General features: G+C 42.4%; 1 protein-coding gene across 1 annotated transcript in view; it reads left to right on the top strand.

Moving 5' to 3' along the window:
- Positions 1-282: 282 nt before the first annotated feature.
- Positions 283-26,444, top strand: part of MYRFL (myelin regulatory factor like) — a 120,383-nt gene continuing 94,221 nt past the window's right edge. The window contains exon 1 of the mRNA XM_080812201.1: positions 283-747. Coding sequence (XP_080668327.1) covers positions 702-747 — 46 coding nt within the window. The 5' untranslated portion in view covers positions 283-701. The remainder of the gene's footprint in view (positions 748-26,444) is intronic.

Genomic DNA, 26,444 nt, shown 5'->3' with positions numbered 1-26,444 from the left:
ACCATTTTGTTGCCCATTAGAGGGGCTTCTCATATGTTACACTTTCAAAGAAAATAAAATCTGGAGGAGATAGACTAGGTGTGTATGAAAGGAATGTAAGTTTCCACTGTGGTTAAATTTGGAAATACTTCACAAATCCTAACGTTTCATTAGCACAAGACTGTTTAAATTATCTGCTATTCAAGGTATCTAAAAAAGTGATTACATTGATGTGCCCCCTTTCTCTAGGTAAAAAAACCACACAAACTCTGTATATTTGCCTGGTTATGGCTAAATTGATCTGGTTGATAGGGACAGAGAGATAAATATATTGGTGTAAGAGGACAAATAAGAGATAAGACTGTGTATTTATTGCCCATTTATGTAATTACATGTGTCACTAAGGACAAAGGTCCTTAAAACAAAGACGAAAGGCCGAGTAGAAACAGTTCCCTACAGTAAGATAGATGGATTTGTTACCACTTCCCTCACCATGATTTTTTTTTTCCTGTATGGTCACATATCCTGGTTTTATAATCATTTTGAGAACCTAACCATCTTTCCGGACTTGTTTGTTGGCAGAAGATAGGCTTCGCTCCAGTAAAAAGAAAATGAAGATTTTTCAAGAGCATTCGTAGGCTTCAAGTCGAGAGGACAGCCCTTACTTCCTGAGCTCTGAGAACCCTTGTTCTGGGGGGAAGTATCGGTAGGACCGCAGCACCATGGATGTGTTAGGGGAAAAGGAGGCTCTGCAGCAGTTCTTTGAAGGTAAGAGGCCGGTTTCCAACACGCACTTCCTGCTTCTGAGAAATGGCTCTGCTCGCGATCACTGTTTCATCTTTTTGGAATTCACTTAAACTTGGCCTGGGAGGAAATGCTATTGTACTAACTGGCCTAAAATTGGAAGTGGAGGTTTATTTGCTGTGTTTCTAGCAAAAATCAATGGTAGTGATTTAAAAGAACACAGAATTTCCATCTTCTAACTTGGCTGTTAAAAGAATCACGGGGTCAGCATATCTATGCTGTTAGTGTTTGCCTCTGTCCTGTGCTAGAATGTATTTCTTCTAATCACCTACGTTTCAAAAATTGCAGGTTTGTCTTGTCTCTAAAATTATTGAATGTAGCACAAGAAAGATGTGAGATTTTATTAAGACAGTTTTTCTGAGTATATAAAACAGCAAAGGAACACCTCCTCCCCTTTCCCATTTTTGTTTTTTACAACACTTTTTTTTTTTCTTAAGATTTCGCTTATTTATTTGAGAGAGAAAAAGAGAGAGCCTGAGCACAAGTAGGGGGAGCAGAGAGAGAAGCAGACTCCCTGCTGAGCAGAGAGCCTGATTCAGGGCTCAATCCCAGAACTGGGATCCCAATCCAGGGATCAGGACCTGAACCCAAGGCAATGGTTTAACTGACTGAGCCACACAGGCGCCCCTCACAACATTTTAAAAATGTGCAACTGAATAATGATTTGTTTTTGAAGGGACAGGCATACAAAAGGAATGAGTACTTTTTCTTTGAGAGAGGCATACTATAGGACATGGTTACACAGATTTTCTTCCTTCTAAAAATCTGAACTGGCGGTAAAGCTTCTCATATTTAGTGGGGTTGATGTTCTCATGGAGGGTCTGTTGAAAATGTCATTGCCATTGGAGACTTCAGTGTGGCTTTGGTGTTTCATCAGCCATGCTCAGACTTCCACATGAAGGGAACTGTGGCCATACCTTTTATACATTTGAAAGGTATTTTCCAGGAGGAAATAGGAGAATTGAGGGCAGACCTGTTTATTCACAGAATCTGGAGGGCAGTGCAGCACATTGAGAAGTGCTTTTGGCCTTTCTTACGATTTGTAGAGTGCCTGACAAATTCTAGACATTAAAAGGTTGAATGGAATTGACCCAACACCAAAAAGTACCAAATACAGAGTGATCATACCAAAGAAGTGGTGAGATTCTAGGTCACCATCAGAAGGAATCAATACAATATGGTGGTTTCTGTGGCTTGGATTTTGCCAGAAGTAACAAGATGAAATGTAAGACCAAGAGAATTATCACATTATCTCAGTTGGGACCCATCCCACGGGATATTTGGTCTCTGACAGTGGCCAGATCAGTGTGTCCCTGTGGGCCAGGCTTTGCACACAGTAGGCACACTAACAGCCCTATTTTATATTCTATGCAACTTTCATTCTAGCAGTGTGTAGCAATCTCCAAGCTCTAGCTACTAATGCTTTATTTTAGGGAAACCACCAATTCATTTTATAAAATCATGAAGTCTACTTGATTCCTTCTAGACCTAGAAAGTTAATCTGGTCTACCTTCTGGTTTCTGTTACACCTATAGGATTCCTAGACTGTCTTTGTCTTATTTTCAGATGTCTCTAAGGATAGTTTCATGAGTCTTCTCTGTAGCTTGCTAAAATATCCGATTATTATTTTAATAGTGTTTTTCTTAGCTTAAACCAAACTCTGTTGCTCCATTTGAAGCCTTTCTTTTCATGAGGGAGCAGTCATTTCTCATTTTTAGAAATAAAAAAATAGAGGCACTAACTTAAGTGATTCCCTTCTGCCTGAAAACCATACAGCTAGTTGTCAATTTCTTAATACCTCCACTCTTGAGCAAATACTGAGTACCCACCATGTGCCTAGTCCAACGACCGCCTCTTTTCAATGGTAGTTTGTAGGGCTTTGTAGTCTTTCCCTTAGATCTTAGTGATTCCTTTCTGAAATATTCCTTAGAATGAGGACAGAGAAAGTAGATAGGGTATTCTCATGAGGAAAGCCAGTTGCTCATGCTCCTGTTGATGTATCAGTTCTTTTTTTAATTTTTTCTTGAGAGGGAGAGGGAGGAAAGGGGCTGAGGGAGAGGGAAAGAGAGAGAGTCTTAAGCAGCTCCCTGCTGAGCATGGAGCCTGACACAGGGCTCCATCTCACACTCCTGAGATCATGAGCTGAGCCGAAATCAGGAGTTGGCTATTTAACTGACTGAGCCAGCTGGGTGCCCCTGTCAGTTCTAATTAAATGCGATCTTGTATTTAAAAAAAAAACAAAAAACAAAAAACAAAAAAAACAAGGTCTGAAAAATCAAGAAAAGTTGTGGCAATATGTTACCTAGCTGAAAGCTATTTTGCTGTTTCCTCAGATCCTTCAGTCTAAGAAACTAAGCCTTAAATGCATTTTCCTCATGAACGTGTTGGATTGGGGTGCCTGCTGGCTCAGTTGGTAGAGCATGCTACTCTTGATTTTGGGGTCATGAGTTTGAGCATAGAGGTTACTTCAGAAAATAAAAATTTTTTTTAGTATCTGGATTGGGGCACCCAGTTAGCTCAGTTGGTTAAGTGTCTGCCTTCGGCTCCTGTCATGATCCTGCAGTGCTGGGAAAGGAGCCCCATGCATGTCAAGCTCTCTGCTCAGTGGGGAGTCTGCTTCTCCCTCTCCCTCTGCTTCTCCCTGCTTGTGTTCTCTCTCTCTCGCTTGCTCTCTCTCTCAAATAAATAAGTAAAATCTTTAAAAAATAATAGGATGAAAAAGTATCTGGATTGACAATATCATTTCAATTAAATGGTCTTACGTGTCAAAGCTCATGATGATCTTAGTTTTTGTTTTAAACTTTATGCCAAAATCTTTATGATGTGTGTCAGGAAAATGACAAGAACAAAGGGCAATTTCAGGTGGCTAGCAATTCTAATTCTAATTCCCAGTCTGCCACTGACGCAATAGGTAGGTCAGTGAACTAAAGCAGAGAAAGATCGGGTATTCTAGGGATCCCAACGTCCTCTGGGAACTGATACCATGTGACATGTTTGGCTTTTTCAAGAAAGCTGGTACCACTGCAAGAGAAAGGTTATCAGAAGAGAAGCACCTTATTTTATTTATAATAACTAAAACTTGGTTACAAGCTAAGTTCCTAATAGTGTTGGATTAATTAAATGAATTATGATTTTTCCATGTAATGGGATATTTATAACTATAAAAATGATTAAAAATTGTTCATTATATAAAGGGGAAAGGGGGATTATAAATTGGTATATATAATTGAATATATGTGCATACATATATACATGTATATGTAACTTCCCGGAACAAAGTTTATTAAAACTGATTTGTAAACAGTTAATATAGGGATGCCTGGGTGGCTCAGTCAGTTAAGCATCTGCCTTCTGCTCAGATCATGATCCCAGCATCCTGGGATCAAGTCCCGAGTCTGGCTCCCTGCTCAGCAGAGAGCCTGTTTCTCCCTCTCCTTCTGCCTGCTGCTCTGCCTACTTGTGCTCTCTGTCAAATAAATAAATAAATAAATAAAATCTCAAAAAAAAAAAAGAAGAAGAAGAAAACAGTTAATATCCATACATAAATGCTCACACACAGACACGGAACCGACTGGGTGAGTACGCTTCAAGTCTTAATAGTTGTTATCTCCTAGTGATAAGAACATGGGGATTTTCATTTTCCTCTTTATTATTTAAGCACTTAATAGTTGAAATGTATTATGTTGTAATCAGGATATGTTAAATAGAGGAGAATGAGTTTAATTCAGCAAAACTCTTCTGTTTAAGATCCATGTATAAAGAAAAAATTACAGAAGACTTTGATACAGATGAAAAAGATTATAGACCTCCTCCCTAGTAAACCATGCCTAGATCACATCCTTCTGGGGGTATCAAATTCTGTGGGATTTATACCTTTCATTGTGTAAGAGCTATTTTAAAACTCTAGATGTTGTAGGTAACTGAGATCCATGTAAATGATTTTGTCTATAGATAATGCAAATGAACTTGGTTTAAGTGGGTAAAAGCCAGTTTTGCCTTTACTTGTAAAACCATTCCATGGCCTAGATGGATAGATACAGGTGTTGTAGATCTAGATCTAGATCTGCTGTTTGAATTCTCCTTGAGTGGCTCAGTCAGTTGAGGGTCGGACTCTTGATTTCAGATCAGGTTGTGACTTTGTGGTCCTGGGATCAAGCCCCAGGTGAGGCTCCACGAACAGCAGGGAATCTGCTTCTCTCCCTCTCTCTCCTCCTCTCCCTCGACTCCTCCCCCTGCTTGTGCTCTCTCTCAAATAAATCAATAAATCTTTTTTAAAAAATTAGGTAAATTCTTTGATGTGCATTCATCTTATATTTGTATGGAAGTCATGATTTTATCTTTTTTAAAAAATATTTTATTTATTTATTTATAGAGAGAGAAAGACAGTGAGAGAGGGAACACAAGTAGGAGGAGTTGGGAGAGAAGCAGGCTTCCCACCAAGCAGGGAGCCCGATGCGGGGCTGGATCCTAGGACCCTGGGATCATGACCTGAGCCTAAGGCAGACACTTAAGGACTGCGCCACCCAGGTGCCCCAGTCATGATTTTATCTTTAAAATTAGATATCCTTTAATACTTGAAAAGTTTTAAGTTGGTTAACTTGGACTTTATCGATTTCACCTTAAGTTTGAACCAGATTAATAACAACATTTATTACACATTTACCATGTGCCCAGCACCATGCTATTCACTTTATGTTCATTATTTCATTTAATTCTTACAACAACTCTCTGGGTAAAAAGGAATAAGCAAATGAAATGCAGTAAATCTCATTCTTCAGTTTACTTCTTTTTCTTTTTTTTTCCTTTTTTGAAAGCTGTGATTTCTCATTCTTAATTTGTTTCCTTACGGGTATTTCTTTGGACTACCTTGATATCAGAGGAACTCATCTTTTTTTTTTTTTTTTAAAGATTTTATTTATTTACTTGACAGAGAGAGAGATCAAAAGTAGGCAGAGAGTCAGGCAGAGAGAGAGGGGGAAGCAGGCTCTCCGCTCAGCAGGGATGCTGAGGCAGATGCGGGCCTCGATCCCAGGACCCTGAGATCATGACCTGAGCCAAAGGCAGTGGCTTAATCCACTGAGCCACCCAGGCACCCCAGAACTCATCTTTTATTCCCAGGCTTTTTAGAAGATTTTATAAAAACTGATTTGAGGGGCACCTGGGTGGCTCAGTGGGTTAAAGCCTCTGCCTTCGGCTCAGGTCATGATCCCGGTATCCTGGAATCCAGTTCCTCACCCGGCTCCCTGCTTGTCAGGGGGCCTGCTTCCCCCACCTCCTGCCCCCAACCTGCCTCTCTGCCTACTTGTGATCTCTGTCTGTCAAATAAATAAATAAAATCTTAAAAAAAAAATAAAACTGATTTGAGGGACGCCTGGGTGGCTCATTTGGTTAAACGCCTGCCTTTGCCTCAAGTCATGATCCCAGAGTCCTGGGATAGGGATCTGCATGGGGCTCCTTGCTCAGTGGGGAACCTGCTTCTTCCTCTACCTGCAGCTCCCCCTGCTTTTACGTGCTCTCTCCCTCTGACAATTAATAAATAAAGTCTTTTTAAAAAATTTAAAAAACCGATTTGAGAAGAATATTTAATTGTTCATTATATTTAATCTTTAAAGAGGAAGTTTTCTGAATTGAAAACTTATTTAGCTCTTTTTGGTCATGTCCTGAAGTACATTCTTAAACACTTGCTGGCTTTTCTTGAAAACAAAAGAGGAGGTTCCTACCCTGACTGCATGGAGTGGGAAAAAACCACGTAGTAAGAGCAGATAACAAGGAGAAACACAAGGAAGACACTGGTCCACTGAAACTCCAGCACATTCTTTGAAGTTTGGGGAGCAGGTGGCTTCTATAACCTGAAGCTGTGGTCAGGCAGGAACCACCTGACAGCTCCTGAGATCTAAGAGGAAGAACAGTCCATTCAGGAAGCAGCTGTCAACAAACTTCCAAATAGTTTCTGCCCCCCTCTCTCTGCTTAAGATTTAAAATGTTAAGTATCTCTTATTAAACAAGAGTTGTAGGGATGCAGGATAGGCCAAAACATCTGCTGCCCATGAACTGTACAGGGATACCCTGGAGGGCCACGTGTTCAGGCACATGGGGAAAATACAGAACTCTGGAGCGGTGATTCAAGTGCCCAGCCCCCATGGGATGGATCTAGAAAGGCTTCCAAGGAAGGTAAGCAGAATTGTTGAGGAGGAGAAGAGATGTCGCTTAGAAAAGTGCCTATGTGCATATAGTAGACAGTCAGTAATATTGATCGAATAAACGAGTGAAAGAATGATGCAAAAGACTCTTCTAGTCAACAAAGAGTGATTGAACTTAGGTTTGGAGAACCCAGCAAGTTCAAGTATAGGAAGAAGTAAAACTTGCCCAGGAAGAAGCGGAAAGCTCCAGTGAACAGAATAAACAGAAGCAGAGCCGAAAAAGTGTTGCCAGGTGATGGAAAACCTCAGATGAATGGTAAATGTATTAAGTGGTCCTTGCATGTTATTTCTCCAAAAGTGAAACCAGCTCCAACTGGTGGATGAGTCTGACTTCCTGTGAGAGGCATCAGAAGCTCCGAACACCTATCAGCAGTGCGGGAGGCCAAAGCTACAGTGCCCAAGGCTGGCCCTGGGCAAGGCTGTTTTGTGGGGGAAGGGTGTCTTTGGCCTCAGGCCAGTCTCTCAATTCTTTGTTTTTCTTTCACTTTGGGACTGCCACTTTCTCAGCTTCCCAGCACCCTTTTGCCCTCTTCTTTCTGTGCCGATAAAACCGGAGTGTGCATAGAAGGTACAAACAGCAAATGATCAGATGTCATCACACATCTCTATAGAGCCTTGTACCTGTGTGCTTTCAGCAGACACGAAGATGTTTTGACCAAATGAGTCAAAAAAGGTTGCATCTCTAAGCATAGGTTTGGTTGCTCTTCAATGGTGGAATTTTAGATGTTGTGTCTTGGCAACAACCTATGGTTATCATTGTAGGACTGATTTTATTGAACATTTATTAAGTGCTGGGTATAGAGTTTAATTAGGAACATGGATTCTGAGTCAGCTGTCTTCGATGTGAATCCTGGTTCTGCCATTTATTGCCTCTCGGATGATGGAGAAGGAAACCACTGCAGGTCTTAGTTTCCTTATTTAGAAAATGTGGATAACAGCATTATCCCAAATTTTGGTTGTAGTATCTCTACGCCTGGCACAGAGAGCTTAATTAGTATTAGCTATTGTTATTCTCGTTGTTACCTTGCTAGCACTTTCTCTGTGTGACATCAGCACAGTCCTGTAAGGGATTTTTATCCTCCCATGAGAATCAGGAGGCTGGAGGAGGTTAACTTGCTTGAAGATCATCCCGGTAGAACGTGGATGCGAGTTCCTCACATGTCCCTTTTTTTAATTGAATCAGCCAGTCAAAGTGAGCCAGGGGTTGCCCTCACGCAGAAGGATTCAGTGGTGAACAGAGTCCTTGTTCTGAAGCAGCTCCTCTTCTGGCTGAAGAGAGAAGACAAGCAAGGGAATAGAATAACTTCAGAGAGTCATTAATTATGAAGAGAATAAAACCAGATAGTCATGCAGAGAGAGACTGAAGATGGCAGGGAGAGTAGGTGACATAAGCTCAGGTAACCAGGAATGCTTCTGAGGAGGTGGCATTCCAGCAACTCGTCCACCAGGGGTAGGATTGCTGGTCAGGGCTGTGTCCGTGTGAGACTTGTGCTCTGTTAAGTGAGGCCAGTCATTATGTTTGAATGATTTTCTATTCAGCCACTTAAGTGCAGGCTTAGGGTAGGGGAAGAATTGGTTTTTACAAAGTTGAGGTTTTCCCAGGTGAGTCCCAGCTGAGAGAAGGGCAGCAAGTGACTAGGCTTTGCAAGGGAGTAATTGGAGTGAGGGGCCCTGACACCTCAGCTGGGTAAGAAGGGAAGGGCGAGTCGCAAGGGGTGAAGAGGTGTGGAAAGGTGGCAGTAAGGTTTATGAATGGGGGATCCCAGTGGGTGAAATGATAAGAGTAGAGGCATCAGTGTCAATGAGTGGAAAGGATGAGCTGGTCAGAGAAGACAGCACTTGCAACTGAGACTTCACAGGGTGGTGCAGTTACTGGTTTGATGCTAGGGTTTCGCAGGGCGCTATGACGGAAGGTGTCTGAGGTGCGGTGGAGAAAAGGTGGGAGGTGAGGGGTTTAAGAACCCGAGAGGCTGTGAGAGTATCGGGTGGATGTGGAAGCCCTGAGGAGTGATAGCAAAAGTGGTGTTGCAGAGAGGAAGAGAGGGAAGCACATGCTGGATGTCCAGTGAGACAGCAATAGTGAATGAGCAAGAGGTTCCTAGACGGCGCTACCAGGAGGGGCCTGGTCATCTGGTATGTGCTTCACTGGAAGAAGGGAGGAGGAAAGCTAATCTGAAAACAGCAGAAGAGTAAGGAGAACACCTTCCCCTTTCAGCCCCCAGGAACATGTGGGAGAACATTTATTGGAGATGTTCTATAATTTAACCAATTCTTATGGCTGAACATTTGGGCTTGCTCTAGATCTTTCCCTGTTCTACATATAATGTGATCAAGTTTTCCCCCAAACCCTTAGTTATTTACTTTGTATGAATCTCCTCAAAATAGAGTTACTGGCATATAGAATTTTTTTAAAAATTAGTTCTTTAAGGCAACTTATCTGCTAGGAAGTTCTTTTTTTCTTTTAATCAATCTGTAGACTGTCCCTATCACTGCTGTTTGATACTAATTTTCATTTTTTGACTTAAAAAAGATACTCTATGCCCAGAGTTCTACACCTGGGTTAAGATTCAGGGGGACTCGAGGCCTGCGATACTGAGTGGAAACAGGTATTTGTGTAGGCTAATATGTTAGTGGAAGTCTCCATACTTTTCATCAGGTGCCCAGTGAGGTCTGTGAATCAGAAGAGCTGAGGAACCCCTGCTCTGGTCTCGGGCTGTTGGTGGCTTCCCTCACCTGCCCCTCCTGAGGACCCCAAGCCTGGAGCCCCCATGATGGAGAGGACGCCCTTCAAACTAGGGAGAAGATCCTAGACTGGGGCATGGTTTGATAGAGTCTAGAAACTTACAGGCTCTACTTAAAATGTTGTTAAGAGATGAGAAAGGGAGATCTGATGGCATGATTAAAAGCAGTGATGAAAAAAAGTTAACGGTTTCATCTCTGTATTCGGAGCTGTCACCTTATCAGAAAATGCTCATACCAAAGGGATACTGTAACCAAAAAGGGAATGAATTCTTCAAAGTCTGCTCTCAGTTTTACTAGTGGGTATAAAAAAATCTCCAGAAAAAGGTGATTATTTCCTCTGCATTGGACTTCCTTCAGTCCCCAGGTGTGTTCCTGAAGCACCTGAAGAGAGGCTTCTGGGGGCCCAGTCTGCTAGGCGGAAGCTCTCGGCACTGGATCAGCATTTGCTGATTATTTGAGCCTAGCCTGCTTCTAAAAAGATTCTGGGTGTACTTTACATTACAGAATACCTTAAAATTGATTTAATCAAGTCAATACTAGGGAGTGGAAAGGATAATAAAACATCCTGGGGCTGTGTGAATAATAGCCAAATTCAGGTATCGGTGGGTTAGCAGGGAGATTGAAATCTCTTCTCTCAACTCTATCCCTCCTTCCAGATGTTCACTTCTCTTTCATCACCAAAATACCCTGAGAATGCATCTGAAAAATACCTGCTCTATTCTTCACGTCCTATTTGCTTTTCAACCCAATTTAATCGGGCTTCTGCTCTGACTTGCTCGTTTGGAATTTCTTCTAATTGCCGGACGGCATTAAAAACGTTCGACCTCATCCTCCTGGCTGTGACTCTGGGATTCATCACCATCACCCATTGTTCACTCGTGGAAACTCTCTCCTATTTGATGCCCTGACACCTTCTCTTCTGATTCTCCTCCAGCCTGTGTCCTCTCAGGTGCTTTCAGTAGTTTGCCCCCTCCTGGTCTGCCCACGAGTCCTGTTTCAGGAACTCTCTTATTGGAACATCAAAACTTACCCTGAGTGGGCATTCCCGTGGATCAGCATATCCCAAATTCTATTGCCAAATTCTGGACCTGGATTTATAGCCTTTTAAAGTACATGTGTTTGGGCCTGGGTGTCCCTCAGTTTTCCCAAATCCACACATTCAAAGTGGAACTCATTAACCTTCTCTCTGATTTCAATCTTCACTGCCTCCCATGTTGCCTTCGCTCTTCAACAAACCCCCCAAACTGGAAATTGGGGTGTCCCTCTTGATGACTCCTTCTACACTCTATAGCTAATCATTTATCACATTGTCGCTTCCGCCTCAGAAATGTCTTTCAGCTGCAACCCCCGCTTTGTTCAGAGATTCCATCTCTTGCAAGAGTCTCTTAACTTCTATCCTTCTGTTGACCATCTTCCACTTTGCTGTTGACTCATGTGGGTGCCGTTGCTCAAACATTTCTGTTGAATCTCCTTTGCCTGGGCCTAGCGTCATTGTCCCAAGATAACATTCCAGGTGTCCTATCGCAGGGGACTCCTCCACACTCATATCTATTCCAGGTGGTTTGATAGAAGCAGTTAAGGGCATGCTCCAAGGCCAGAGTTCCAATCTTGACTCTGCCCCTGTGTGATCTTCCTCTTACTTCATATCTCAGTGTCTCATTTATGTATCTATAAAACCAGAATACTCCTTGTAACTGTCTAATAGGGCTTGGGAAGGTGACATGATGCTGTCTACATGAGGCTCAGAATAGTCCCTGGATTACTATATGTTTGCTATTACTATTATTATCTTCAATATTGTTCTTACTATTACCTATACCCCAGCCTCACAACTTCTCATGGTTTCTTGAATGCTTCCTGCCCTTTCATAACACTGGATCTTTGACTGTGCCCTCTCCCCAGAATGCACTTTCCTACTTCTTTCTCCAGCAGACTTTCCTAGGCTAACTTAGAAGGAAAATTCTCCATGCTTCTCCCGCACTTTGTCTACACCCTTGGGTGCGCACCCTTCACATTAAAGTTCAGTTTCTGTGTTTTGCATGTCTGTCTCCCACAGAGGACAGTGTAAGCATCTCCCTGTAAGGATTTGCCTTTGTCTCGTTCATCTTTGCAGGCTCTCTGTCTTGCATGTTGCAGTTACTGAAAAGATGTTTGTTGAATGTGTGTTAAGTGAGTGAAATTCTTGACTAGAATTTCTGGTGGAGAAATAGGGGCCCTTTTTTGCCTTATATGTAGCTGTTCAGTTTGTGTTCATTTTCTCACTTTTCTCTGGATATCTCATTTTCTCTGGGTATTAAAATATCCAGACTAACTCTGGAGAGAAAGTCACAGCTCCTCACAGATGTTTGTTATGTGGATTACTCTTGGATCTGTGACCTAGGGTGGTTTCCTCTGTTCTCCTTAAAAGGAGCTATTAGCGGGAAGGGAATGAAGGTGATGTGGTGTTCAGTAGAAAACATGGCAGAGATGCTAACAGGGGATGGAGAGATTCAAAACCCAAGTCCCTTTATGACAGGTTCAGGCTCTAACTCAAACTGGGCCACTAGCTATGAATCAAAATCAATACTTAGAAGTCATCAGGAGACTTTTGGAGTCTAACAGAGGAGTGGACGCTGCAATCCTGAGGAAGAATAAAGGTCCAGGGCCGCCTGGGTGGCTCAGTTAAGTGTCTGACTCTTGATCTCAACTCAGGTCTTAATCTCAGGGTCATGAGTTCAAGCCCCATGTTGGGGTCCAAGCTTAAAAAAAAAGTCCAAGCGTCAGGAAACACAGTCAAGGTAATGGGGGTTGTAGGAATAATCTTGGGGATTGTCTGATTACAAGTCTTGCCCATGTTTTATAGGCCACCCACATGACCTTTGGAAATTAGGCACCTTTACAAATCACACACATTAACCCTGAGCTCCTAACTCCAATCTGCATGTGTGGTGATGAGTGACATGGTGGTTAGAGCACAGGCTTTGCTTCCAGATTGCCCTGGGTGGAAATCTCAGCTCTACCATGGACTTAGGGTGCAGCCTTGGCAAATGACTGGGTCTCTCTGAACCCATGTCCTCAGCTATCAAGTGAAGTAGATACTATTTCATAGGAGAGGAATGAGAATGAAGTAAGATGATCTAGGCGAAGGGCTTTGCATGGTGCCTGACCCACTGTTACTGCCCAGTGCAGTAGTATAATCAGTAACCTATAATTAAGAAATTGTTCATTCTTTTAAAGGAGCTCCCTGAAGCAGCCTGTGATCAGTCAGAAAACTACTACCCTGTAATGAACACTTGACTTGATGTGACATGCTGTACCAAATCTTAAGCCGTATTAATTCTTAATTTGCACAACAAAATGAACAATGAGATAATGTTATCACTTTATAGACGAGGAAAGAGAGATTCAGAGTTTGTATCTGGCCCAAAGGAACACAGCTATTATGTCTGAGAGCTTGGAGCTAGGCAGAAGCCTGTTTTACTCCAGAGGCTTGTGTTCCTCGTCACTCCGCCTGGTGTTTTCCGAACAGGTTGCAGAGGACCATCTATAGACTTAGCTGCCAAACTTCCAGCTCCTGTTCAAATAACTGGGACACGCGCACGTGTCAGTATGTGCGTGAGTGTGTGACAGTTTGCCAGTTTGCGTGTAATTCCATTCCATAGATGAAATTATTCTGGAGCCTGAGTGATTGGTACATTAGTGTCATCCGGCTTTTTCTTTTTCTTTTTTTGCAAAACCCAGCTCCAATGCTGAGATGAGGTGTTAGTGATAAAAAGTAGTAGTTTATGTTCATAGAGCAGGCGGTTACAGATACTCCAAAGATAAGGCTACCCAGTAAGAATGCAAAGCTAGAAGAACACCAGCCCTGGCCTGAGGCACTGCTCAGAGCAAATCCAACATCTGTAGAGGGGGTTGGGGCAGCAGGGTTCCTCAGAAGTGTAGTAGGAAATATTGGCTCTCCAACTTGGCTTTTTTGGTAACCAGAATCAGGACAAAAAGTCCAGTGAGAGGATATTCGATATCTGATTCACTGATGGTAGCAACATAAGAAGCAATTGTCATGCACAGTAATGTGAGATAATGTGTTCTAAGGAGAACGTGAGATGACTTGACAGCTGGAAAGAGTGTCACTCCACCAGGGTGAAACCGATCAATAGCCTCAAATATTAGGAGCTGAGAAATACGCTTCCTGTGAATTTATGGCTGTGGGTGGTGGCATAGGCTTTGGTGAACCATGGCAGACCTGTGTTTGAATCCTGATTCCCTGCTGCTTAGTTGTGTGACCTTGGGCTAATGACTTAACATCCTAAAATTTCAGTTTTCTCCATCTGTAAAATGGGGATAATAACATCTGCTTCTTAGGTTATGGAGATGAATGAGGAAATAAATGATAGCTATTGATTTTATGATAACATTTGCAAGTGTGAAGGAACCAAGTTGCTTGCTTTCTTGCTTTTGAAACAAGAATGAGTACAAGCTACACACACACACACACACACACACACACACACACACACACACACACTTCTTTTTCAAAGAAACACTCCTGTCTCCAGGGAGTTATTACAACTTTTACATGTTCACATTAATTCCAGAGCCTTTATAATCATAAAATCCATTTATAGCCCTTAGTTGCCAAGCAACATAGGACAAAGTACTGAGTATTTCCTTTTATTGCAAAAGGTTCAGCTTTTCCATATTGGTCTTGAAATCAACATTTTTCAGAAAAGACGGAACCGTGAAAGTACTGTATTTCCAAGGTTTTTTGAGCATTCCTTGCTTGGGGATAGGACCAAAGCTGAAAACAATATATTGTTATTATTGTCCTGTTCTTGAATAGTCTAAAGCATTTTGTGCTAATTTCACAGTAAATCTCTAAGAAGGTCTGAAGATGGGAGACTGCAAATTTAGTCTAAGGGGAGAACTTGCTTCATATAATCTACATTCTGAGGACGCTCTCACTGTAGGAGAACTAGTTCTTTGATCCATCAGTGTCTTTCCGGAAAGACTGGGGTGACATAAAATTCATATGAAGAATGCTGTCTGCTGACCTTGGTAATTGATGACCTCAAACACGTCATTCAACCAGGCTTTGATAGGGTTTGGGGAAGCTGGCTTTGAGGCACATAACTGAACTAAATTCTCTTCTTCTTCGAAAGGTATTAATGGTTTTAATTATTTTTTGTTGTTTTGCCTGTGCATAATTAGGAGGTAAAGGTTAGAAGTCCAAAGAGAATTGAAAGAGTATATTACTATTTAGTAGTCAATAAAGGATCCCGGTACAACTTACATTTTTAACAGCTCATAAAAGCATGTATAGAAACAGTTTTTAAAATTTGTATAGCTATTTCTCTACGTGTGTGTATTAAAACAGGACAGAAGCAGATTAGAGTATCTCAACTGGAATTTTACTCTCCTTGTCCCATATGCATTGTGCACATGCAGTGGATTCCACAGACGCAAAGGGTGGAAGCTACAATCCTCTTTTCTTCCTTCCCTTGTTGGTTAGGCAAGCGTGTTGCTTTGAAACAAATCTGTTAAGGCACACAAGATGTTTTATATGCAGAAAGAGGCAAAAAGGACATCTACAAACTATTTCTTACAAATTTTCCAAGGTTGGAGCTAACCAAGACTCTTCTGCTAAGAGTAAATGTACTTTGGGATGATTTTTCTGTGTGACTATAGAAGAGTAAGATCTAGTAATGACTAGGCTAATTCCAATTGATCAGTAGAAGGGCACTTTAAAATCTCTTATCCTGGGGTGCCTGGGTGACTCAGGTCATGATCCCAGGGTCCTGGGATCGAGCCCTACAGTGGGCTCTCTGCTTCCCCCTCTCTCTCTGCCTGCCTCTCTGCCTACTTGTGATCTCTGTCTGTCAAAAAAATAAATAAAATCTTTAAAAAAAAAAATCCGTGATCCATGCATCTCAAGAAGTGTTGTGCCTTAAGAAGTATTTGGAGAACTTTCATTTCTTCTTTGTATCTGCATGGGGATGACAGAAAGACAGCAGTCTGCTCCTGGAAGAAGGAGGCTCCTCTGTGAAAATCTGAGTTAGCCTTTCATGATAGTCAGGGCTGGAAACCATGCTTAGAACTTGGTCCTCCCTTTGCTGGCTGTTTATAGAAATGTTGGAAAAAATGAAAATCCATACTCAGCCACCAATTTTTTAAAAAAAATATTCTATTTATTTATTTGACAGACAGAGATCACAAGTAGGCAGAGAGGCAGGCAGAGAGAGAGGAGGAAGCAGACTCCCTGCCGTGCAGAGAGCCTGTTGCAGGGCTTGATCCCAGGACCCTGGGATCATGACCTGAGCCGAAGGTAGAGGCTTTAACCCACTGAGCCTCCCAGGCGCCCCTTAGCCACCAATTTTGACATTGTTTTATTTTGCCATTTCATTCCTTATCCATCTTCAAAGTTTTCTTCTCACTCATCCAGTTGTATTATGTTTGTTGATGGCATTTGACATTTCACAAACTCTCATTTCTGTCACTCATTGGTCCCTCTTGCAATCCTGAGAGGAAGGCATTTTACAGATGAAAGAAATGGAGCCTCAAAGAAGTTGAAAGATATGTCTAAAACCACCCTGGTAAATGCCAGTGGTGGTGACAAAACCTTTATCTTCTCATCCCAAGCCCAAAGCTCTTTCCCTCTGCATACCCCTTCAAGGAGAAAGAGGTAACACTTGGCTTGGCTCATTGGCTTCCATATTCTAGGGTAGAAGTCAGACTAATACTTCATAAACATAGCCAGCCTTTGGAAAAGTCTCCTCCCTTTTATCCTCCTCTCCCTTACCTATCCCCAGTCACCATGTTAATCTCCCACAAACTTGCCTCTGGCTACCTCACTGCACCCACTTTCCAGAACAGGGCCAGTAAGTTCCTATCATTTGGGCCTTCACTTAACCCCCTGCTTTGATGATCTGATCTGCCTTGACTGCAGTGATTGATTTATTGTTCTGAGTCCTGTGTTTGGGGTGTGAGGATGAGGAGCAGAGAAGGATTAAAAAGGGAAAGAACATTTATTATGTGCTGAGCACTAGTAGTGTTAAAGAAAAAATCGGTGATACTTGTTAAAGCCTGGTAAGGATGACTTTATTCAAGGGAGGGACTATCAAGACAGGTCTAGTGACCACTGTGGTGGAAATTTGCAGTGGGGGAGAGAGACTGGGCTCAACACTGTGTGGGCAAGTGGGACTGTCTAGCCCAGGAGCTGGGTAAGAGGGGGATTCTGACTAGACCAGCCTAACAGAATTCTTGCTGGAAGCAGGCTAGGGTGACCAGCCGTCATCTGGGGCAAGGTGGGGATGAGGAACCTGATTAGATGTCAAGGGTGATCAGATCTGGAGGATGGGTAATTCTGGTTAAACTTATCATCAGGATTCTTGCTAAAATTGGACAATGTGGACAGAAACATGAAAGTAGGTCTTGTTGGAAAGTTCAGAGAGGCCTGAGTAGAGTTTGATCTCGGGTGAACCTGTCAGCAGCAGTATTACACATCACATTTAGTCTGTGAGCCATGCTCTAAGGTGGTAACCCCCCCCCCCCCCCCCCCGCCAGATAAGGAAACAGGCCCAGGGAAGTTCAGCAGAACTAGAATTTATCTCAAGTTGGCCTGGTGGCAGTTCTCCAGATCTCATGCTTTTCCTTGCCTTCATGTTACATGAGGCTCCCGCTTCTGGATCGCCCTTCTCTGCCCTGCTCACCTGGCTAATTGCTGTTCACGCTGGAGGTCTCCGCTTTCGCATCATTCCCTTGGGGCTTCTGCACATTCCTAGTACTTTGCACTTCATCATGAAATACATGCCTTGAAAAGGCATATATTGCCTTTTTCTGGGTCTGCCTCCATGGACAACTGGAAGGAAGGAACTATGTCTCATTCACTCCTTTGGCCTAAGCGGCCAGGGGCTAATGCATAGTCGTCACTCCAACCCATTTATCAGATCAATAAATAAAAGCCCCAAGCCAGGTCTTCTTCCAAGTCTGCTGGATTTCCCTCTATTATTTCTCACATCCAAGAAGACCTGAGTCGTCATCCCACAGTCGCAGGTGACTCAGCCCTCGATCAGTGTCCTGCTGGGCTGCCTCCCCCTCCCTGACCCCCTATCTGCCTGGCTTGGCGGGACAGGAAGGCACTGCTGAGGCATGACAGGTGTTCCTCAGAGCCATAGGGTGGGCAGCTTCTGTGGCACATTTCCCTGAATATGTGCCATGCAGGGTCCCACTGGGGGCATTGATTTCATATTCAACACTGTACATTCCAGAGGATCCAAACCACCTGGTAAGCTTATGGGTGGATATCCCCCCTTTAGCTCTCCTTCCTCTGGGATGTCTTCCTCTTCATACTTTCCCTTCTTCCTTCTTCTTCCTCTTTTTTGGTCCTTGGCAAAATTAGAGCTGCTAAGAGACCAAACCAGAGCAATAATTCTTCAACAATTTTGAACATAAAATAAATGAGATTCCTTGATGTGTTCCTATACCCCTTGAAAGAAAGGTTATGAGCTTCTGTTTGCCAAATTTCTCTTCCACAGTTAAAAATTAATATTGGTTAACATGCAGTTGATTGTGTTTTATTCATTTCCCTGTGTATATTAACCTTAGTATATGTTGGTGAAGAGAAAGGGCACAAAGCATAAAAGTTTCATCCTCATGTTGAAGGGCTGAGAGGAAGCTCAGCTGTAAGGTTCCACAACTCCTGGAAAACTGGGTTCCCAGATTCCCAGAAAGTCCAGAGTATCTTGCTTAACTTATATTTCAGATCATTAATTTGAAAGGAGAAGAAATGTGACTTGATAGCCAATTAATGAAACATTGAAATATGACATGAAAATCGAGGTTACATGGTGCAATAGACTGACCATTTCCCCCTCCTACTTTAAATCCCATGCAAAAGTTTACATTATTCACCGAGAAGCCGTGCAAATTGCCATAAGGGCAGTGTTCCAAAGGTACTGAACCAATCAGCAATCATTTATTATTTACACTGAGTGGTTCCTGAGTCTGTGAAAAAGCAAATTGGACACATTCATCTGGAACTGTCATAACTTTAATGCTGAAAGATCATAGATCTACTAGATTTTTAAGTTGTATATGGCAGACACCATCTGCTGCCTTCTCAATAGTGGTCCAGCCACCTTCTTTTCTGCTGGCAGAAGCTTTTTCAATTCCGTGAGAGGAGGAGAGTCCTTGAGCTCAGGAAGGGTAGGCTCTAATGTAATTGATTTAAATCAGGTATCACAATCAAATATCAAATTCCTCCTCTCTCTCCCCTTGTCCTCATAATTCAGCAGCTATAACTCTTTTTTGCAACCCCTTCCATCTTCTTTTTTATAAAGGGAAAATTCCTGTATTTGCCGAAGTACATAACAATATTAATAATAGCTTTGACATGTCCTTTACATTTTTACCACGAATGTTATTGTTTTTTATTAGTTTTTGAGTTGTTTGCCCCAACCCTACTTTCCTTCATTCTTTTGCGTGATTTTGCAGAAAGCAAGGTTGTTCAAGAACACATATATTATGGGAGAGTAGAAAACACCGGAGCCCGTGTTAAGAACAATTGTGTTATTATAACTTGAGTTACTTAAGCAGGCTAAGGACATTTGGTGTTCTGAAAAATAGAGATAATAATAGCACCTATCTGATAGAATAAAATTATTTTGAAGGTCAAATGAGATTGAAGTGTAAAATCCTTAGCACAATACTGGTCCATAAAAAGTACTCAACAGACTTACCAAGTATTGTTATTCTTCTTCTCCATTGACCATCTTTTGTGTGGCTTGACTGGTGAGTCTTTCCCACTCTGCTGGATCTCCCCTAGACACCCTATTTGTCAACATTCCTCTGAAGGTGTGGAGCCCAGGTCAAGGTCAGATATGTGCATAGAGGAAGAGTGCCTCACCATCCTAGTTCTGTACTCAGTGATTTTATTAGTATAATTCTACATTAGTTTCTTTGTCTTCCTGATACTTCCTCATGATGGCCCAACTAAAAGACCTTTGTCTGTATCACCTATTCACTCATAAACCAAGTTTCCCCATCTCCTGTTTACATAATTTAAAAAGTCAATGTAGAGCTAAACACTTAATGTGCTAACTTTCCTCTTGTCAGAGTTAGCCATCAACACAGTCAGCCTGAGATTAGACCCGACTCTTTCAAAACATATTACTCCCTGCCTATATCCTTCAGGCCATCTGTATACTTGACCAGTTTGCCTTCCTTTTTCTTCCAAAAAAACCAGATAATCACATCAAAAAGTGGGCAGAAGACATGAGCAGACACTTCTCCAAAGAAGACATACAAATGGCTAACAGACACATGAAAAAATGTCCATCATCATTAGCCATCAGGGAGATTCAAATCAAAACCACATTGAGATACCACCTTATACCAGTTAGAATGGCCAAAATCAACAAGACAGTAAACAACAAGTGTTGGAGAGGATGTAGAGAAAGGGGAACCCTCTTACACCGTTGGTGGGAATGCAAGTTGTTGCAAGCACTTTAGAAAACAGTGGCAATTCCTTAAGAAATTAAAAATAGAGCTACCCTATGACTCTGCAATTGCACTACTGGGTATTTACCCCAAAGATACAGTTGTGAAAAGAAGGTCATCTGTACCCCAATGTTCATAGCAGCAGTGGCCACAGTTGCCAAACTGTGGAAAGAGCCAAGATGCCCTTCAAAAGACCAATGGATTAAGAAGACGCGGCCCATATATACAATGGAGTATTATGCCTCCATCAGAAAGGATGAATACCCAACTTTTCTATTAACATGGACAGGACTGGAGGAGATTATGCTGAGTGAAATAAGTCAAGCAAAGAGAGTCAAATATTATATGGTTTTGCTTACTTGTGGAGCATAAGGAGTAACACAGAGGACATTGGGAGATGGAGAAGAGAAGTGAGTGGAGGGAAATTGGAGGTGGGGGAGACGAACCATGAGAGACTGTGAACTCTGAGAAACAAACTGAGGGTTTTGGAGGGGAGGGGGTTAGGGTTTGGAGTGAGCCTGCTGGTGGGTATTTAGGAGGGCTCGTATTGCATGGAGCACTTGGTGTGGTGTATTAACAATTAATCTTGGAACACTGAAAATAAAATAAAATAAATAAAAATCACAAATAACATTATTGACAAGGAGGAGAGCAGAGGCATTTCATACTAAATTTTAGGATTTTCTCCGGGTTAGCATTTTTGGGTATAATTGTTTTCCCAGGTATAAATTCTCCTAATCCTAATGCAATTTCCTCTGCCTTCCTCCATCTCATTGACAAATACAACCATCCTTGACCGCCTCCCTCAAATCAGATGGAAGCCCCGCAGGTGTCTCCTTGGGTCTGACTTATCACACTATATTGGTGCTGCCTGGTCTTTTCTGTGCCCCTCCCCTACCCTGAGGGTAAGATCAAGTGTTGCTCACTGTTGTATCCTGGTGGCTAGCACATAGACACTTCATCAAATATTTATTAAATGTTGAATGAATGAATTAGCAATTTTGTTAGCAAAATTTGCAACAGTTTTGTAGCAAGTGTCTCACTGAAATCAAGAGACCTATTTCCATGGAGAGTCTCCGAATCTGGTAGTCAGAAAGCAGAACAGGCCAGGAAATGAAGTGCAGGCAGGCTCTTCGATGTCTTCTGCTATTCTTAAGAGTCCAGCAGCCAAGTTTTTAGCGATCCTTTCTAGAATTTTACACCTGTGAGTTCTGGAAAACCTACATGGGCGTTGCCCTCCTGTTACACAGTGTGCTTGAACTTTCTTTACTCAAGTTGAATAAAGGTTAATTTTCATTTTATCTTTTGATTATTGGGCACATAAATTTCAGGTGATTCATATCATGTTAAAGTCCAGAGACAGTCTTTTAATTTGGTCACTATTTCCAACAATGGGTCATGTTCACTGTGGTTTAAAGAACTGATTAGATTCTTCCTGGATTAACGTAGGCCTACCTGGACAGGGAGAACTGGGGAGATTCCCAGGCTTCCAGGTCATTAGGTGGAGTTCCTCTTGGGAGCAGGGCCCCTCTGCTCCTTTTTGTCTGAGTGCAAAAATGGGAGGACATGATACCAGCCAGAACAGATGAAATCCTCAAGCTCCTTCTCTTGCTCCTCACCCGACTCTCATTTTTCTTATCTCAAGGCACCAGTACAACCTCCCACCAATCAGGGACTAGTGACTTGCCTAGATTCCTTCCATTCCATCACAGAGTCTAGTAGGCATCTCCTCTCAAATATCACCCACATCCAGTGATGTGCTGGTGAATGTTCAACAACCAACTCTTGGGGGGAAAAAAATCCCAATTTGTAGTGTTTGCCAATTTCCATGGTGTAAATACACCTTCTATGGCTGGTTTCAAGTTACTAACATGAAAACACTAAATATGGAGTGGGGAAGAGATGTGCACAAGCTTATACAAATTGGTTCCAAATCACTGTGCTTTCTTCCACCTTCTTGCCTCCACCTCCCCTGCACTGTCTCTGAGTTTCATGGCCTTCCTGACCCAGGGATCTGTCCTTGCTGACTATTCTGGCCTCATGGACCTCTGTTCCTGGAGCTTTCCTGGTTCCCTTTTGCTTCTGTTGGGTCATTTAGGTGACCCTTAATGCCCCGTGTACATCTTTGTTGTCCTATCACAATGCAATGGTATGTGTTTATGTCAGGCTTTCTCACTGGTCTATGAACTTCTTGAGCACAGAGACTGATAGGAATGACAAAGGGTGGTAGTTATTGAGCTGGGAACTATACTAAATATCTTAAATGCATTATCTCATTTCATCTTCACAATAATTTTATAAGGTTGATGCTCTTATTATACTCTATAGATAAGGAAATTGAGGCACAGAGAGCCTAGAGAATTCACCCAAGGTTGCACAGCTAGTGGCACAAATCTAGAGCCATATTTGAACCCAGGCCTGGTTGTAGAACCAAGACCTTTAACTATTCATCTTCTTTGTCTTTGTGTGTCAGCACTTCGCACTCTGCCTGGTCCAAAGCAGGGGCCTTTTGCTTGTGTGTTGAGTAATGAGGGAAGGTTCATGTTTGCAGTATCCATGACTAGTTTCTTTGCTCTAGTCTTGTTCAACTTCAGTCTAATCTCCCAACAGCAAGCAGGATGGCCTTTCACAACTATAAACCTCATCATGTTATCCATCTGATGAACATGTTTCAATGTCTCCATAACTTTCAAGATGAATTCCTTATCTTGATGCCTATGAACCTTCGTGATCTGGTGTCTGCTAATTTCTCTAGATAACACCTTGCACTATTCATAATCCCATTTATCCATTCAAATTCTATTACTTATCCAACAGATGAAATATTTATTGAATAATTAGGCCTAACAAGGTTCCAGGCCTTGTTCTAGGATGTGTACAAAAAGAGGCAGTCTTTCCCCTAGAGAAGCTTGGAGTTCAGTAGAGAGAGACAGACACACATCCCACAGTTGCTACTGTGGTTGAAACAGAAGTGCATCCAGCTCTCACTGGAGACCACAACAGGCATTGTTCTCAGTCTCAGACATGTTCTTCACATGGCTCTTGCCTCACTAGTGGCACATTTCCACAGGAGTCCTGCTGCTGAGTTTTAAGGTTCATTTGCACATGTTCTTTTCTGTTCTTAGAATTTTTTCTTAATAACTATCTACTTATCCTTGAAAATTCCTTCTGAAGTGTATCACCTGCAAGGAGTCCTTGCCGCCACCACCCCACTCTGGCCACCTGACAGGCCACACGGTATTTCTATCTACAACCATCCTAATGCTTAACGCCATGTACTACTCTAGCCGATGTTCTTGTCCCTCTCCCTGGGTTGTGAACTCATCTCTTATTTTATTCCTGAACACATAGTGGATACTAAGTAAATGTTGAATGAATGAATGAATGAATGAAACATTTAGTGAATTAATGATTGGAAATGTCATCTTTACTCATCTAACTCTGAATTGGCTGTGGCTCTAAACACTAACATTAGATTTAAATTCCAGTCTCATTTTTCAATACAAAATAATCTTAACATACAAGAGAAGGAGAGTGTTTGGTTTCTCCTCCTCTCTTCTGTCTTTTCTTCTTCTTCTCCTCCTCCTTCTTTGGAATATTGACGAACATTTTTGCTTGAATTTCTCATGAACACTGGTGTATCAGAGGGAAATTATCTTTATGTTTAAATCCAAAGGGCAGCCATTGGGGGATCCTCACTGTTGCTTTTTAGAATCTTTTAAAATCCTAGAGTTATTGTTACAGACAGATTTTGTCATCTTGGCCATTGTCTGAATACCATAGGCGGTAATGCTGTGTGACAAAGGTGAGGAGGAAGAAGCAGGGGGCATCTGGATTGAGGAAAGTGATATAGGAGCAGAGCCTATCTGATGGTTACAAGAAAGGACTGGTGGGTGGTCGATGGGCAGGTGGGTGGAGGAAGCAAGAGTAGTGAAAGGAAGGGCCTTGCTGTATGTACCCTACACACACCTTTGGGGAGCATTGTTTCCCCAAAGGTATATGTATGTCTATTAGTAGGTCCTGTGGATTCAACTTGGACTTGTCTGTGGTACTCTCTGGTGGATTGACCCTCTAACTATGTGCTTTTTTCTTGTCTGCCCAAGGCCAACCATGTGGCAGCTGTCCTGAGCCTAGGAAGGGAGGAGAGAACTAAGATGAAGAAGGCTTTTCCGAGAGTGAAAAAGGGGGTAGTTCTCTGGGACTCCCAGGAGGCCTGGCAGCTTCCCCTGTTCTGAGCAAGACTATGACAGCCACAAAAGAAAAATGTAGAACAGGGTGGGATCAAAGCTTGAAACCAAGCCTCGCCGACGGGGGGTGGGATGCCCAACAATGCCATCTCTGCACGTTTGGGTGTAATAAATAAGTGTTTGGGACATTTATAGCAAAGTGATTATTTTTAAAAGCATGAGATTTATTTTAACAGTCGTTTAAGAGTTTCCCTGTGTGTGTAAAGCCTCCTGAAAACAATTTCATCTGACACTACGGATTTATCTTGTTGAATAATTTCCTTTGAGTCTGGAAGGCACAGATGTGATTTGGGAGTCCTAGAGAAAGCTGGTTACTGCGGGGATCCTCTATCCTTGTTCATGAAGGTGTTTGGACATGCCACATGGGGCAGGTCCTGGGAGCTGTGGACCATCTATCTCTGCCTGCAGATGGTGGTGGGGGAGGCTGGGTGATGTAAAGCAAGTGATACATTGGTCAGGTCTTAGCATCTGTGGGCCACCTCTGATTTTTGTCTGCGGCAGTGTGTGTGTGTGCACATGCACACCCGTGGGCATGTGTACCTGTGTGTGCATGCATGTTTCTATAAAGCAGATGGGACACCAGCAGGGGCTTCAGTGGGATCATAAACAGACTCTTCCCTCCATCTGCTTCTCTTAGCAATCAGCTTGACCAAAGCCCAAAGAAGGAGTAGAAGCTAGTCAGTCCTGTCAGCAGCAGAGATGGGGCAGTGATGGTGGGGAGGGGAGTGAGCACATGCTCAGGGATCAGGGCAGCCTGCTTGGTTTCCCTGCATATCACTTACTAGCTGTGAGTCCCTGGGCAGGCAAGTTAACCTGTGTAATCACTTTGCTTTCTCTAAACTGGGGATACTAGTGTCTACCTCCTAGGGCTGTTATGAGGATTAAAGAGTCAGGTAAAGTGCCTCTCCTTTGGCTTAGCTCAGAGTGAGAAATCCAAACACCCTCTGCATAGTGATGGCATTCAAATTCATCTCCCTTCTGTTATCCCTTTATAGTCCTTTTCCACTAAGCAACCAGAATAAACTTTCGCTTTTTCTTTTTATTTGTTTATTCATTTGGGTTTGTGTGTTTTTTTTTTAGGTTCCACACATGGTAAAACCATGCGGTGTTTGTCCTTCTCAGTGTGACTTATTTCACTTAGCATAATGCCCTCTGGGTCCATCCATGTTGTCACCAATGGCACAATCCCATCCTTTTTTATGGCTGTGTAATATTCCATTGTGGCTATATACCACATCTTCTTTATCCATTCATCTACTGATGGACACTTAGGTTGCTTCCATATCTTGGATATTGTAAGTAATGCTGCAATAATCACAGGGATACATATGTCTTTTCAAATTAATGTTTTTATATTGCTTAAGTAAATAACCAGTAGTGGAATTGCTGGATCATATGGTATTTGCATTTTTAATTTTTTGAGGAACCTCCATACTGTTTGTCAAAGCGGCTATACAGAACAAAACTTTTAAAAATGTAAAACATATCATGTCACTTTCCAAAGGCTTCCCATTGCTCTGAGCAGCCTCTCCTACCTCCTCCCTATGCCTTAGCCACCCTGAAATTGTTTGTTTCTCAAACAGCCCCTGTTCTCTTGCCCTTACTGTTTCCCACAGCCTGGCATGCTTTGCCCTGTCTTTGCATGGCTGGCTCTTTTCTGAAGAAGCCCCCTCCCCCCCCAATCAAAAGGAGCTCTTTCTCCCTGCAGCCTCTTATAACACTCTATTTCATTTTCATGTGAAAAAAAATCCTGTTTATTTATGTTTCTCATATGTCACCTCTGTCCTCCCCCATCCCCACTGGTGCCTCCTTTCCCTCCCTTAGAATTCAGTCCCCATGAGGGAATTTGCCTTTTTTTTCCCCTCTCTGCTGTGTCCCCAGAACCTTGTACAGTGTTTGGCGTGTACTTGGTACATGCTTAATAAATATTTGTTGAAACAATGAAAGAATGAAGGGGTCTTATCCAGCTCATCTCCATCCTATACTTTCTTCAAAGTCT

Source organism: Martes martes (assembly GCF_963455335.1).
Source record: "Martes martes genome assembly, chromosome: 8".
NCBI lineage: Eukaryota > Metazoa > Chordata > Mammalia > Carnivora > Mustelidae > Martes > Martes martes.
Note: the sequence above shows the minus strand (reverse complement) of the source record. Positions and strands in the feature narration are given on the sequence as shown.